Raw genomic sequence first — 14,238 nt, 5'->3', positions numbered from 1 at the left:
GCGTATTTTGATTGGTTTGTGCAAAGGTTTTATAGCGTCTACAAACTATGGGATATTTTTATTTATTTTTTATTAGTAATGACGGCGATCAGTGACTTATAGAGTAACTGCAATATTGTGACGGACAAATTGGACACCTAACTGACACTCTTGAAACTTTTTTCGGGACCATTAACACCAATAACAGTGATCAGTGCTACAAATATGCACTGTCACTATACTGATGACACTGGCTGGGAAGGGGTTAACATCAGGGGCAATCAAAGGGTTAACTGTGTGCCTAGCTAATGTTTCAGTGTAGTGGAGGAGGTGCTGTTACTAGTGGAAGGCATGGATCGGTGTTTCTGCTTTACAGAAACATAGGATCCATGTCTTCTGTACTGACAGAATGACACTCTGCCTTGTTTACATGGACAGACTGCTGTTCTGCCTGTGTACAGAACGATCATCGAGTGCCAGCAAACATCAGGTCCAAGGGACCTGCTGATCAGCTTCTGCTGTGTAAAATCACAGCAGGAGTGAGCTGCTGGAGCCTGATACGCGGATGTGCAGGATCACGTGTATACACGTGATCCTGCGCAGTGCGGCTGCCCGGTAGCAGTGAATCTGCTATGGGGAGGTCGGGAAGGGGTTAAAGTCTATGGGACCTGACCTTGAAAAATCAAAAGTCTCCATTTCAAAGACTTATATGCAAGTTATTGACCATAAAAAGGGTATGGGGGGTCTGGGTCCTGCCCTGGGGGACATGTATCAATGCAAAAAAATTTTTTTTAAAGACTGTTTTTACAGGAGCAGTGATTTTAATGCTGCTTAAAATGCCAGAATAAAAATAAAAAATTCCTTTAAATGAAGTGCCTGGGGGTCCCCTTAGTCTGCCTGTAAAGTGGCGCATCTGTACCATGGATAGAACCTACTGTAGCAAAACTGACATTTCTAAAGAAAAAAAATGAATGAAGTGACATTTAAATTGCCGGAAATCCAATACCATTGCTGGCAATAGAAAAGTGTTTTAAAAAAAGCGGCGTGGGGGCCCCCCCAAAATCCATAACAGACCCTTATCCGAGCATGCAGCCCTGGGCTGTGGTTGTGAGGGGTCTGCGGGCAGGGGGCTTATCAGAATCTGTAGGATCCCAGATCCCGGCCCACCCCCCATGTAAATAAGTATGGGGTACATAGTACACCTACCCATTCACCAAAAAAGTGTAAAAATAAATAAAAAGAGGAGGCAGTTTTTGACAATTCCTTTATTAAACATTTTAAAAACCAGTGGCCCCCGATGTAAATCCATCATCAATCATGATGCCGCCGCCACCACTGGCCCAAAAAAATAAAGCTCCTCTATTAACCAAGGCAAACCGCCGAATGCCTGGCTTGCCGTTTGGTGAGGCCAGCTGGCGACGTCACCTGGTGGCACTGCCACCTTGTGACGTCACCGACCCAGCATGCACCAGCATTAGAACCCCCAAATATTATATTTTTTTTGCAGAGGCCCTAAAGAATAAAGTAGTGGTCGTTGCAATTTTTTATGTCACACGGTATTTTTGCAGCGGTTTTTTAGACACGATTTAAAAAAAATAAAATACACTTTAATAAATTTAAAAAAAATACAATATATAATCCAATTTTTTTGTAAACTATGAAAGATGATGTTATGCCAAGTACATAGATAGTTAACATGTCATGCTTTAAAATTTCTCGCTCTTGTGGAATAGTGGCAAACTACGGTACTTGAGAATCTCCGTAGGTGACGCTTTAAAAATGTTTACAGGTTACCAGTTTAGAGTTACAGAGGAGGTCTAGTCCTAGAAGTATTGTTATTGTATATTCTCTATAACATTCGCAGCAATACCTCGCATGTGTGGTGCGAACAACTTTAACATATGTGGGCGTGACCTACATATGTGTTCGTCACTGCACGCCTTTTTTTATTATTTATTTTATTACATTTTTTTTCATATTTACACTATTCCTTTATTCATTTTTATTTTTAATCAATTTTATTGTTGTCACGAGAAATGTAAACCTCTCTTCTGACAACAATAAAACACAAAAGGTCCTCTTTATAGAGAGATCTGGGTTCAAAAAGACCCCACATCTCTCCTCTACAATGGAAAGCATCAGATAAAAAAACATTCATCTAATGCTTTTTAAAAAAAAATTGTTTACATCAGCCATGAACCAGAAGTGGCATAATGATGTCGCTCCGGGCCTCCTAGACCATAGAGATAAGTGGAGGCCATCTTTCCTCTGCTAATCTTCATTGCCAGCCAACGCTGGATCAGTTCCTGGGTTTCCTGATGAGCCAGGTAAGCCCGAGAACCCCCGAAAAGCGATGGGAGGAGGGGACGACCCCTCCCACCGATTCTAAAAATGATTCAGTGGCTAATCAGCCTCTCAGATCACTTTTAGCAGAAAGACCAGCGACTGCTGAAAATTTGAATACTGGCGTTATGGCATGTAGCTGCAGCTAAACTGTAATGTAATTACCTATTTTCGCATTTAGGCGATCGGTGAGTGGTTTTTAAGAAAGGTTAAAGTTCTGCATGTGTGTGCTTTTGCCCACTTTTGCATGTTGCAGCTCCTTTTGTTGCATTCATAAGACCCCATTCACATTTTGCGTAGCAGGAGCATGTACTCTATATTTTTTGAGGGGGTGATTTACACATGCTTCTGCATGTTACGCATAGGGCAGTCTATTCATTTGATCCGTGCTGTGTGTGTCTACAGATACACACAGTGCTGGTAAGCATAAAATGCATTAAGGTAAAAAATCTTTTGAGTTTAGAACCACTTTAAGCCTAGACTCCTTTTGGTGCCTGAAGCCTGAATAGGCTCTAAATGAAAAATACTTGAATTAAAGGCAGGAGCAAAGCTACGCTACAACAAGCTCCCTGGTGTATGTTAGGGCAGACGTACCTAAGGATACTTTGTCAGGAACCAGAGTTTAGGAAATCAGTGTAAAGTGACATTGCTGTCAATTCTTATATTTACATGACACAATGGAGTTGATTTACTAAAACTGAAGAGTGCAAAATCTGGTGCAGCTGTGCATTGTAGCCAATCAGCTTCCAACTTCAATTAACTGCTTGCCGCCTGCCCACCGTCAAATGATGGCGGGGCGGTGCGGCTCTCGTTCTAGGGAACGCAGCGCGGCGATTGCGGCAACACGGCGTGACCCCGATTTCTGTAAAGAGCAGCGTCCGTAGCTCTTTAACCATGTGATCGGCTGTGTCCAATCACAGCCGGTCACATGTAAACATGGAGATGCCGGTAATCGGCACTCCTCGCCTCACACTGACAGAGTGTTTGGCGAGGAGAGCCAATCAGCAGCATCTCCACGCAGGGGGACATCTACACATGTAATCAGGGCACTGATTATCAGTACCCTGATTACAAAATAGTGCCAACAGTGTCACCAATCAGTGCCCACCATTGCCCACCAGTGCCAGCAATCAGTGCCCATCAGTGGCAGCAAAAAGTGCCCAGCAAGTGCCACCAATCAGTGCCCATTAGCAATGCCAGTCAGTGCTGGCTATCAGTGCCGCCCATCAATGCCCATCACTGCTGTCGATCAATGCACATCAATGTCGCCTATCAATGCCCATCAGTACCACATATCCGTGCCGCCTATCAGTGCCCACCAGTGCCGCCTATTAGTGCCCATCAGTGCCACCTAACAGTGCCCATCAGTGCCGCTTATCAGTACTAATCAGTGCCACCTATCAGTGCCCATAAGTGTGGCATATTAGTGCCTCCTCATCAGTGCCACCTAATCAGTGCCGCCTCATCAATGGCCACCAGTTCAGCCTATCAGTTCCGCCTGATCAGCACACATCAGTGAAAAACTACTTGGTTACAAAATTTACTAACATAAACTAAGTAAAAAATAATTTTTTCAAAATTTTTGGTCTTTTTTTTTTTTTTTTTTTAGTAAAACAGAAAAAAATCCAGCAGCGATTAAATACCACCAAAAGAAAGCTCTATTTGTGTGAAGAAATTGATAAAGAAATTGTATGGGTACAGTGTAGCATGACCGCGTAATTGTCATTCAAAGTGCGACAGTGCAGAAAGCTGAAAAATGGCCTGGGCAGGAGGGGAGTGTAAGTACTCTGAAGGCAGGTGCTTAAAGGGGTTGTAAACCCTCGTGTTTTTTCACCTTAATTCATCCTAACTGACCGGCCCCTCAGCCCCCCCATTTTACTCACCTGTATTCCCCCACCGGAAACACGCTCTTCCTCTCTGCCCGGGGTTGGCTCCCATTGGCTCCCACTGCTGTCAATCAAATCCAATGACTCGAGCAGCGGGGGGGCAGGGGGCGGGGCTGAGTCCTACATTCGGCATCAATGGACGCTGAATGCTAGACTTGGGAGCGTACCCACAAGGTAACCCCCAGGAGAGCGCTTCTCCTAGGGGGTTTATATGATGCTACCGGTGCCAGCGGGGAACCCCAGAAGTCAAAACTAACTGCACAGTGTAGGTAAGTATGACATGTTTGTTGTTTAAAAAAAAATACAAAACAAAGCCTTACAATCACTTTAAACTGACAATAAAACCTGGAAGCTGATTGATTTCTATGCAGAGCTGCACCAGATTTTGCACTCTCCAGTTTTAGTAAATAAACCCCACTGGTTCTTTTTAATGCCCATCTGTATTAAGCCTTATACACTTAGCTTGGCACTGGTGTGCATGACATGATGAAGAAGTGCTCTCCCCAGTCCAAAGGTTGATTGAACTGATAGAATAACAGTAATAAATCTTTCACTGCACACAAGTTTAGATTGCTGTAATTACACTTTCTTAATGCATTGTAGGAATCTGATTATTAGACTAGAACTCCAGGCCTCTCCCCCGCCATATCCTGGGAGACAGGCTTTTCAGCGCGGTCACTTTTGCAATGTTTTATTTCATAATATGTTTACTTCTGTTTCTGTGTCTTAGATCTATGAGTGTAAAAGCAAAGTAAAAATTGTATTTGAAATATGCATCCTTTTTACTAATACAGGTACTGTATTGTATTAGCAGATTGAATTTTTACCAAGATATAAAAATTTTGCATTGAGTGTAATCCATAAATGTTCATACACAGTGAAAGTTTAGAAGCATAAATGTCAAGAGCTCTTATATATACTCTCCTAAACAGTTGTTTATAAAACTACGGTAAATCGGGAAGTGTATTAAAATAAAGATAATTGATTTTGTTTATTTTGTATTTTGGTTTATTGCAAATGTATGTATTATTAATATGCATTTTGATGAAAGCACTGTTACTTCTTTAATGTTTAATATCTCTACAAATTACTGCATAATACAAGAGTCTGACATTGTTTTGCTCGTATTACATTTTATTGCTAAACTGTGTATTTTTTCTTATGTTATGTTAATAAATTTGACATCTTTAAGTCCCAGGTGGCTTTACCGTGTTTAATATAAATGCAGGGAAATGCACATAGATAAATGAAAACACATTCTATGTTCTGTCAGTCGTACTCCAAGAGTACAATTTTGATGGACACATAAGAACAGATGGCAAAATAGAAGCAGTAATTGCAGCTCTAGACTCTAAAACCAATCTCAGAGGACAGTTTGAAGTGCTGTGCCAATGTCTCTATGTAACAAGGAATGCATTTGCTGTATGTAGGAGTTGAAGAGAATTGAGGTGACAAGTAAATATTTAAGGTTGTGAACCTATGCACTTTAGCTCAGATGGAAGATATGGCGAGTAATTGTTTCTGGAAACTTCTCAGCGAAACTCAGCTTGACCATGCTGGTGGCATGGTGTTTGTTTTTCCGCTAGCATGTCAGTATTTTTCCATGTATTTTCTCCAGATGATCAGCTTTTCTCTATGGGTGCCTTGTGGTTATGTCTTGTCTGGGTCCTGCATGTTATACCTGTATAAGTGAACACTTGGAAAACACAGCTGCATCATCTTAGGTTAAATCAGCAGTACACTTCAGCTTGCCTATGCTCGCTGTGGTGTATCACCATGCTCGGGCTTGATTTATATGACTCATGCCGTGGCTTCTTTGCCGTGCCTAGTGAGAGTCATATTGGTTCTTTATTTAGATCAACGCTTGTCTCTCCTTTCCTGACAAAATGATCGTGTGATCCTTGTGGACCAAAGTTCCGGTGAGGCCAAGAGTAAAAAGCAAAGAAGGTAATAGATGGATGGCCGGCATGACAGGTTAAAGGGGCTTGGGTCTGGGAGGGGTTCCTCTTAGTTTGAGGGAAAATAAGGTGGCAAGTATATACTTAATTAATGTCTAGGTTAGGAATGGGTGGAGCTGTGAGGGGTGCTCAGGCAGTTGGTCTGAGGAGGTCATCTGTCAGACGTTAGCTGAGTTGGGGAATACTTTCCTCACACCCTGCATTCATGGTCGTTTTCTGGTGCTGAGGAGTTAGGCAGTGGTTGGTGTTGGTTTGCCATGCAGCTAGTGGGTTACAAGGTCCTTTTAGATTAGTATGGGCACAAATTTACTTTGTAGAGATTCTTCTGAAGTACAGCTCACGGTTGTTAGGATGGTGTATCTGCGATTTGTTAGTCTCCAAATGGGTGGTGTTAATTAAGTTGTACGAAGGTACTTTCTTCTTTTGATGCCTAATAGGACCTTGGGGCTCCATTTACACTGTGTTACTAAGTTATTTATCTGTTATTTATATAATTTAGTTATTAAAAGACTCTTATGGCCATTTAACTCCAGGTCTTTGTGGTTATTTACAGGTAGTAAAAATGAGCAGACGAGGCAAGCCAAATTTAAAACCCTAGTCATGTTTAGGGCAAAATCAGAGAAAAACCTGTGCTTCAGATAGCAACATTTTTTGTTAATTTATTATCTATAGCAAATGTGCAAGAGTGTAAAGTTTTTAAAGTGTCCCATGCATAAATACCTAATTTAGTCCTGACCTTTTATTACAAGTTATACAATGCATCAGTAAATAAATATCTGTTCTTCTATGGCCCTTTCTATGTAAGTGCAAGCAAATAATTTATATATTAAATAATTAAACAGGTGCCGCTCAAGACTCCACCAGGTCCTCTTATGTACCAACCGCTTGGAGTACTGACAAGGACAGAGCTCATGCCAGCTCTAGATATTTAATGGAAATGGGAAAAGTCCTGAAAGTTGCACATCTCTGCAAAACCCTGTAGGAAAGTGTATGCCTCAGCCCAGGCTTCAACCAGGCCATAACTAAGCTCTGTGGGTGGCGTGAAACATGTTGGGGGCGTGGCCTGCTTGGAGCCCGGACTGAGCCTGTCATACACTTTGTGTGATTTCCAGGACTTTTTCCTTTTCCATTGCAAGCAAATAATAGTGCACTTCAAAATAAAGTGATTTGTGTGTCCTTATGGTCCAAACAGGCACTTATTCACAGTCCAAGCAAGTGCCAAACAATTTATGAGAATAAAAATTGATCCATGATTGTGTCCCCAAATCAATTCTGACCTGTCTCAAGCTTTCAAATACCAATGTGTGTGCCAAAGGCTTCTGAATTTACCATATGGACTGCATAACTAAAAGAAGGTCAGCATAGCTCGCTTTCTAAATGTCAGAACCACCCTTTCATAGCCAGATAAACTTAGTGTAAAAATAAAGCAGAGTTTGATGGAATTTATTCATTTGCCTCTACAGGTACAGATTACAGTTTTGGATGAGAACGACAACAGCCCCCAATTTGATCCAACATCAGAATCGGTGGCCAATGTGGCAGAGGACTGTCCCACAGGCCGCAGGATAGCTCTAGTCATGGCTAGAGACCCAGATGCTGGAAATAATGGCGTGGTAAACAAATTTATATTTTTGATACTTTTTTGGGGGCAGTAATGCATCTACCACTAGGGAAACATGGAGGCTGCCATTATTGACCCCTCCTTCTGAAAATGCTAGGTGCCTGGCTGTTAGGGATGAGCCCGATGCTCGAGTCGAACATAAGTTCGACTCGAACATCGGGTGTTCGCCTGTTCGCCGAATAGCGAACAATTTGGGGTGTTTGCGGCAAATTCGAAAGCCGCGGAACACCCTTTAAAAGTCTATGAGAGAAATCAAAAGTGCTCATTTTAAAGGCTTATATGCATGGTATTGTCATAAAAAGTGTTTGGGGACATGGGTCCTGCCCCAGGGGACATGTATCAATGCAAAAAAAAGTTTTATAAAAACAGCCGTTTTTTTGGGGGGAGTGATTTTAATAATACTTAAAGTGAAACAATAAAAGTGAAATATACCTTTAAATTTCGTACCTGGGGGGTGTCTATATTATGCCTGTAAAGTGGCGCATGTTTCCCGTGTTTAGAACAGTCCGAGAGCAAAATGACATTTCTAAAGGAAAAAAAGTCATTTAAAAGTACTCGCGGCAATAATGAATTGTCGGTCCCGGCAAAGGTTTGGTATGGATTTTAAGGGGAACCCTGCGCCAAATTTTTTTTAAAAATGGAGTGGGGTCCCCCAAAAAATACATACCAAACCCTTATCCGAGCACGCAACCTGGCAGGCCGTAGGAAAAGAGGGGGAACGAGAGAGCGCCCCCCGAACCGTACCAGGCCACATGCCCTCAACATGGGGAGGGTGGTTTGGGGTAGCGCCCCCCCAAAGCACCTTGTCCCCATGTTGATGGGAAGAAGGGCCTCATCCCCACAACCCTTGTCGGTGGTTGTGGGGGTCTGCGGGTGGGGGGGCTTATCGGAATCTGGAAGTCCCCTTTAACAAGGGGACCCCCAGATCCCACCCCCCGTGTGAAATGGTAACAGGGTACAAATGTACCCCTACCATTTCACAAAAAATGTAGGCCCCGCCTCCCTCTGATGCTATGGCTTTTTTTTTTTCTTTTTCAGGCTGTCGGAGGGAGAGAAGAAGAAGATGACCTTTTGGGACAGTTTTATTTTTTTATTTTTTAAAAAAGGACTTGTCCCAAGCCGTGTCTTGTTTTTTTTTTTTTTCTTTACCATTTTTACACATTTTAAGTGAAATAGTAGGGGTACATTTGTAATCCGTTACCATTTCACATGGGGGGGTGGGATCTAGGGGTCCCCTTATTAAAGGGGGCTTCCAGATTCCGATAAGCCCCCCACTCAAAGACCCCCACAACCACCGGGCAAGGGTTGTGGGGATGAGGCCCTTCTCCCCATCAACATGGGGACAAGGTGCTTTGGGGGGGCCGCTACCCCAAAGCACCCTCTCCATGTTGAGGGCATGTGGCCTGGTACGGTTCAGGAGGGGGGCACTCTCTCGTCCCACCCTCTTTTCCTGCAGCCTGCCAGGTTGCGTGCTTGGATAAGGGTCTGGTATGGATTTTTGGGGGACCCCACGCCATTTTTTTTTAAATTTTGGCATGGGATTCTCCTTAATATCCATACCAGACCTGAAGGGCCTGGTATGGAATTTGGGGGGACCCCCACATATTTTTAAAAAAAAATTTGGTTCGGGGTTCCCCTTAATATTCATTACCAGGCCCTTCCATTCATAAGGGTCTGGTAATGGACTGTGGGGGAATCCCATGCCGTTTTTTTCAATGACTTTTATGTGTATTGCCGGGACCGACAATTCATTATAGCAGCGAGTACTTTTAAATGACTTTTTTCCTTTAGAAATGTCATTTTGCTCTCAGACTGTTCTAAACACGGGAAACATGCGCCACTTTACAGGCATACCATAGACACCCCCCAGGTACGAAATTTAAAGGAATATTTCACTTTTATTGTTTCACTATAAGCTTTATTAAAATAACTGCAACCAAAAAAACGGCCATTTTTAAAACTTTTTTTTTGCATTGATACATGTCCCCCGGGGCAGGACCCAGGTCCCCAAACACTTTTTAAAGCGGGGGTTCACCCACACCGCCAAAAAAAATAAATATTAAAAGCCAGCAGCTACAAATACTGCAGCTGCTGACTTTTAATACATTGCCACTTACCTGTCCCGGGGTCCAGCGATGTCGGCAGGGGACGCCGAGAACCCGCTCGGTTCTCGGCAGCTGCCGCCACCATCCTAGGTGAGGGAATCAGGAAGTGAAGCGTTGCGGCTTCACTTCCCGGTTCCCTGCGCGTCCCTAGTGGTCCCCGCTCTCTGCTGGGAGCTGTGTGTTCCCAGCAGACAGCGCAGTCGGGACGGGAAGAGGCATAGACTCCCATGGGAGTCTATGCCGGAAGTGGGTGCAAATACCTGTCTGACACCGGAGGGGGGGAGGGTTCCGAAAAGCGGAAGTTCCATTTTTGTGTGGAACTCCGCTTTAAGACAATAACTTGCATATAAGCCTTTAAAATTAGCACTTTTGATTTTTCATGTTCGCGTCCCATAGACTTTAACAGTGTTTGCGTGTTCAAACAAAATTTTGGCCTGTTCGCATGTTCTGGTGCGAACTGAACCAGGGAGTGTTCAGCTCATCCCTACTGGCTGTTATGCACCTCTTTAACACTTGTGATACTTACTGTAGTAGGTATTCAGATAAGGACTTTATGTCGACTTTCCGGATCTGCATTATTTTTTCTGGGGCTGTGACTTGGAAAAGCATTGAAGCAAGTGGATCAGCATAGCAAATTATGTGTATTATAAGAATTGCTATTATATATAATGCTTGGATTAAGAAAGCCACAATTGGTAACATGTATTCTTTTATCATTTGTCACAGGTGGCCTTTTCCATAATAGGTGGCAATGCAGTTGGGCTGTTTGAAATCCGCACCACCAATGACACATATGGTGAAGTTTTCCTAATCAAATCCCTGGACAGAGAATTGCAGGAGCTGCATGTGTTAAGGGTAACGATAGCACTCGTTTCTAATATATAAGATATTCCTATTTAATAATAATGCCTATTTAGTTTGCAGATTATTTTGGATGTTTTGCTTTTATATCCATCTGCGAATGTCATTACAGTTTTTATTTTAGCCATAAGGTATACAACTTTGCATATGGAACCACCTCTTGTATCACTTATCTGATCACTTGCAGTGTCTAGGTTGGATCACATCCCTGCTGAAGCACTTAGGTGTCCGTTTATGAAGCAGTGATCAGCGGTGATCCCGAGGATCACCGCTGATCACAGTCCATAAACAGTTTATGAAACAGTGATAATCGGGGGAGAACATGTTTGAACTTGTTCTCCCGCCGATTATCTCTACACGCGGAGAATTCTCATGAATGACACAGTAAGGGCCAGTTTATGAAGCGGTGATCTCACTGCTTCACTGGCGATCTGAGTCAGAATTCACACTCCTAGGTTCACCAGCTCAGAGGTGGTGAATCGGGGAGTGAAGAGAGAATCCCGGGGGATCTGAGGGGGAAGGAGGAAGATTTTTAACTTCCTTATGCCTCGTTCAGACCCCCCAACACTGTAAGCATGTCCCCCTGTCATATTTATGTGTATACATATATATACATATATACATATAATGTGTATATGTATATATATATAATGTGTGTGTATATACATGTATATATAATGTGTGTGTGTGTATACATATGTATATAATGTAGGGGGACTCATTATTTTATTAACATTAATCGTCTGTGTATTGAGCGGTGATAATTTATCACCGCTTAATAAACTGACATCTCTGTATTTCTGGTGCTGTAATCTCGTAAAGTCTCACGAGATTCCAGTATCAGGGGACGTTCTCCACTGTTTGAAGCATTTGTAGATCTCTTCACTCCTCCAAAGGTGAAGCGATCTACAAAGCTTCATAAACTGGCACACAGAGGAGAAAAATCTTCACTGTGAATGCCGGAGAACGAAGCAGTGAATAGATTTCACTGCTTCATAAACGGACACCTTAATGAAAGTGAAAAAAGAAGCAGCATACTGATAAGCTCATCTTTCTGTTACTCTGCTTTCTCTTCCTGTTAGCATGCAACTTGTTAGCACATGGGCACAGAAGATCATCTGATAGGCTACTTGTGCTGCTTCTCCTTTTCCCAATCCCTTTTTCAATGTTTTGAAGCTGTATCATGAGAAGGACAGCAGAGAGGCAGCTGAAATTAACACATTACATGTACCTCCCACAGTCCTTCCCAAATATATTTCCTGGGAAACTTGAAATCACAGTATTTTGGTTGGAATTGTCTTAAAGGATAGGGTTCAGCTTTGGAACATGTTACACCCGTATTTAGGGTGGAACATGTAACCTGTTCCAGATACTGCCATCCCTCCCCCCAATCCCCCATCCTGTGGCAGTAGGCAGGGGTTCTTCTCCCCACACTCACTGTTCATTTTTAACAGCGCGGCTGTGAGCTCCGTCCACACACCTGCGTCATTCATTCACATATTCCTGTGAATGAATAAACTACCATCACCGTCTGTCACCACAGCAGATGAACTTGTAGTTTCAATGGGCTGTGGGGGCGAAGATGAGTGCTCTTGTAGTCCCCTGACTTTCAAACAGAAAGCTCGTACAGAGGTATGGGCTGAAAGCCGGATGGCATGTCTGTAGGAGCTCACATTACAACCGTGATCTACTGATTGTGATTGCAATACTATCCAGGCTGCTGCAGGAAAAAATACTAAATGCACATTTTTTCTGCAAAGGTGAACTTAGCCTTTAAAATAATATTCCTGTCCTCCCACCAAAGTGCATTATGTTGATATAGTATGTCACTTATCACAAGCATCCTTTTAGACACTAGTGTGGAGGTGGTTTTTGTGACCAGATATGTAGGGGACAGCGTAGTCAAAATCTGATGCATATTGTATTATACGGTTATATTTAATACTGCACAGCTGCTACAACAGTAAAGTGGAAATGAAAATAAAGACTTAGGAATATAAAAATGGAAGTTATATTCTAGAAAGTGGAGGCTGATTAAATATCTATTTCTGTAACTTCTGTTTGGACTTAAAAGATAAGCACCAGGCATGTGGCCTGGTATGTTGAGGGCACGTGGCCTGGTATGGTGCAGGAGGGGGGGGGGGAGCGCTCGCTCATCCCCCCTCCTTTTCCTGACCTGCTGGGTTGCATGCTTGAATGAGGGTCTGGTATGGATTTTGGAGGGGACCCCACGCTGTTTTTTTTTTTTTTTAAATTGGTGTGGGATTCCCCTTAAAATCCATACCAGACCCAAAGAGCCTGTTATGGACTGGGGGGACCCCACACATTTTTTTTAAACATTTTTTTATTGCTGGGCAATGCCAGCATTCCTTATCTTTACATTCATCTGTTAGCGGGGAAGCCCACTGACAGATGATGACTCATGGTTGTTAAGGATGTGGGAGACCGGCTTCCCGGCCCTATGCTTAACAACCAGCTATTTATTCACACAGAATTCGGATCGATCAATCCTTTTTCGACTGAACAGAATTCTAATTGTTCTGAAAAGTTGGAATTCATTAGAAAATTATTAAATGAAACTAATTTTTACAAAAACAAAACAAAATTTTATGAAAATGAAATGAAACTAAACAAATTCTGAAACAAAACTAAACGAATTTCGTAACAAAACAAATTTCGTAACATAGTGAATCTATCCGAAACAAAAAAAAAAAATGTTTCCGTTCTGCACATGTCTAAGAATTACCCCCTTATATGGGAACTTATTTGAGAAGCAGAAATTGTTCATTGCACAAGGAACCCCTAGCAACCTCTGGAGGAACCCTATTTGAGAAACCCTGAGTTAAAGCAGAGGTTCACACAAAAATTGAACCTCCGCTTTTCGGAACCCTCCCCCCCTCCGGTGTCACATTTGGCACCTTTCAGGGGGGAGGGGGGTGCAGATACCTGTCTAAGACAGGTATTTGCACCCACTTCCGGCATAGACTCCCACGGGAGTCTATGCCTCTTCCCGTCCCCACCGCGCTGTCTGCTGGGACACACACGGGTCCCAGAGACAGCGGGGACCAGTTAGGACGCGCAGCGCGACTCGCGCATGCGCAGTAGGGAACCGGGAAGTGAAGCCGCAGCGCTTCACTTCCTGATTCCCTTACAGAGAATGGCGGCGGCAGCACCCGAGGACCGAGGGACGATTCGGTCTCGGGTGCCGACATCGCTGGACCCTGGGACAGGTGAGTGTCCTTATTTTAAAAGTCAGCAGCTGCAGTATTTGTTCCTTGTCCCTCTTTAAGTGTTGGTTGACAATGTTCTGAATCATGATTACTAAAAAGTCAGTGCTCATGATATATGATTGCATAGATGGGTTACTTGAAATAGTTTACTGATGTTTACTGATTTTCTTTACAGACTTCCAAATGTGCTATTGCAGTTTTTTTTAGCAGACCTTGACATCTCACATATTTGTATTCTGTTTTAAAATAGGAGAA

General features: G+C 42.9%; 1 protein-coding gene across 1 annotated transcript in view; it reads left to right on the top strand.

Moving 5' to 3' along the window:
- The window catches only part of CDH23 (cadherin related 23), a 1,935,615-nt gene that overhangs the window by 1,574,645 nt on the left and 346,732 nt on the right, over positions 1 to 14,238 (top strand). Inside the window, exons 33-34 of the mRNA XM_073596703.1 lie at positions 7,630 to 7,779; positions 10,619 to 10,747. Coding sequence (XP_073452804.1) covers positions 7,630 to 7,779; positions 10,619 to 10,747 — 279 coding nt within the window. The remainder of the gene's footprint in view (positions 1 to 7,629; positions 7,780 to 10,618; positions 10,748 to 14,238) is intronic.

This window comes from Aquarana catesbeiana, linkage group LG08, assembly GCF_042186555.1.
Source record: "Aquarana catesbeiana isolate 2022-GZ linkage group LG08, ASM4218655v1, whole genome shotgun sequence".
In the NCBI taxonomy this organism is placed as follows: Eukaryota; Metazoa; Chordata; class Amphibia; order Anura; family Ranidae; genus Aquarana; species Aquarana catesbeiana.
The sequence above is the reverse complement of the archived record's forward strand: the minus strand, read 5'-3'. Positions and strand labels throughout refer to the sequence as shown.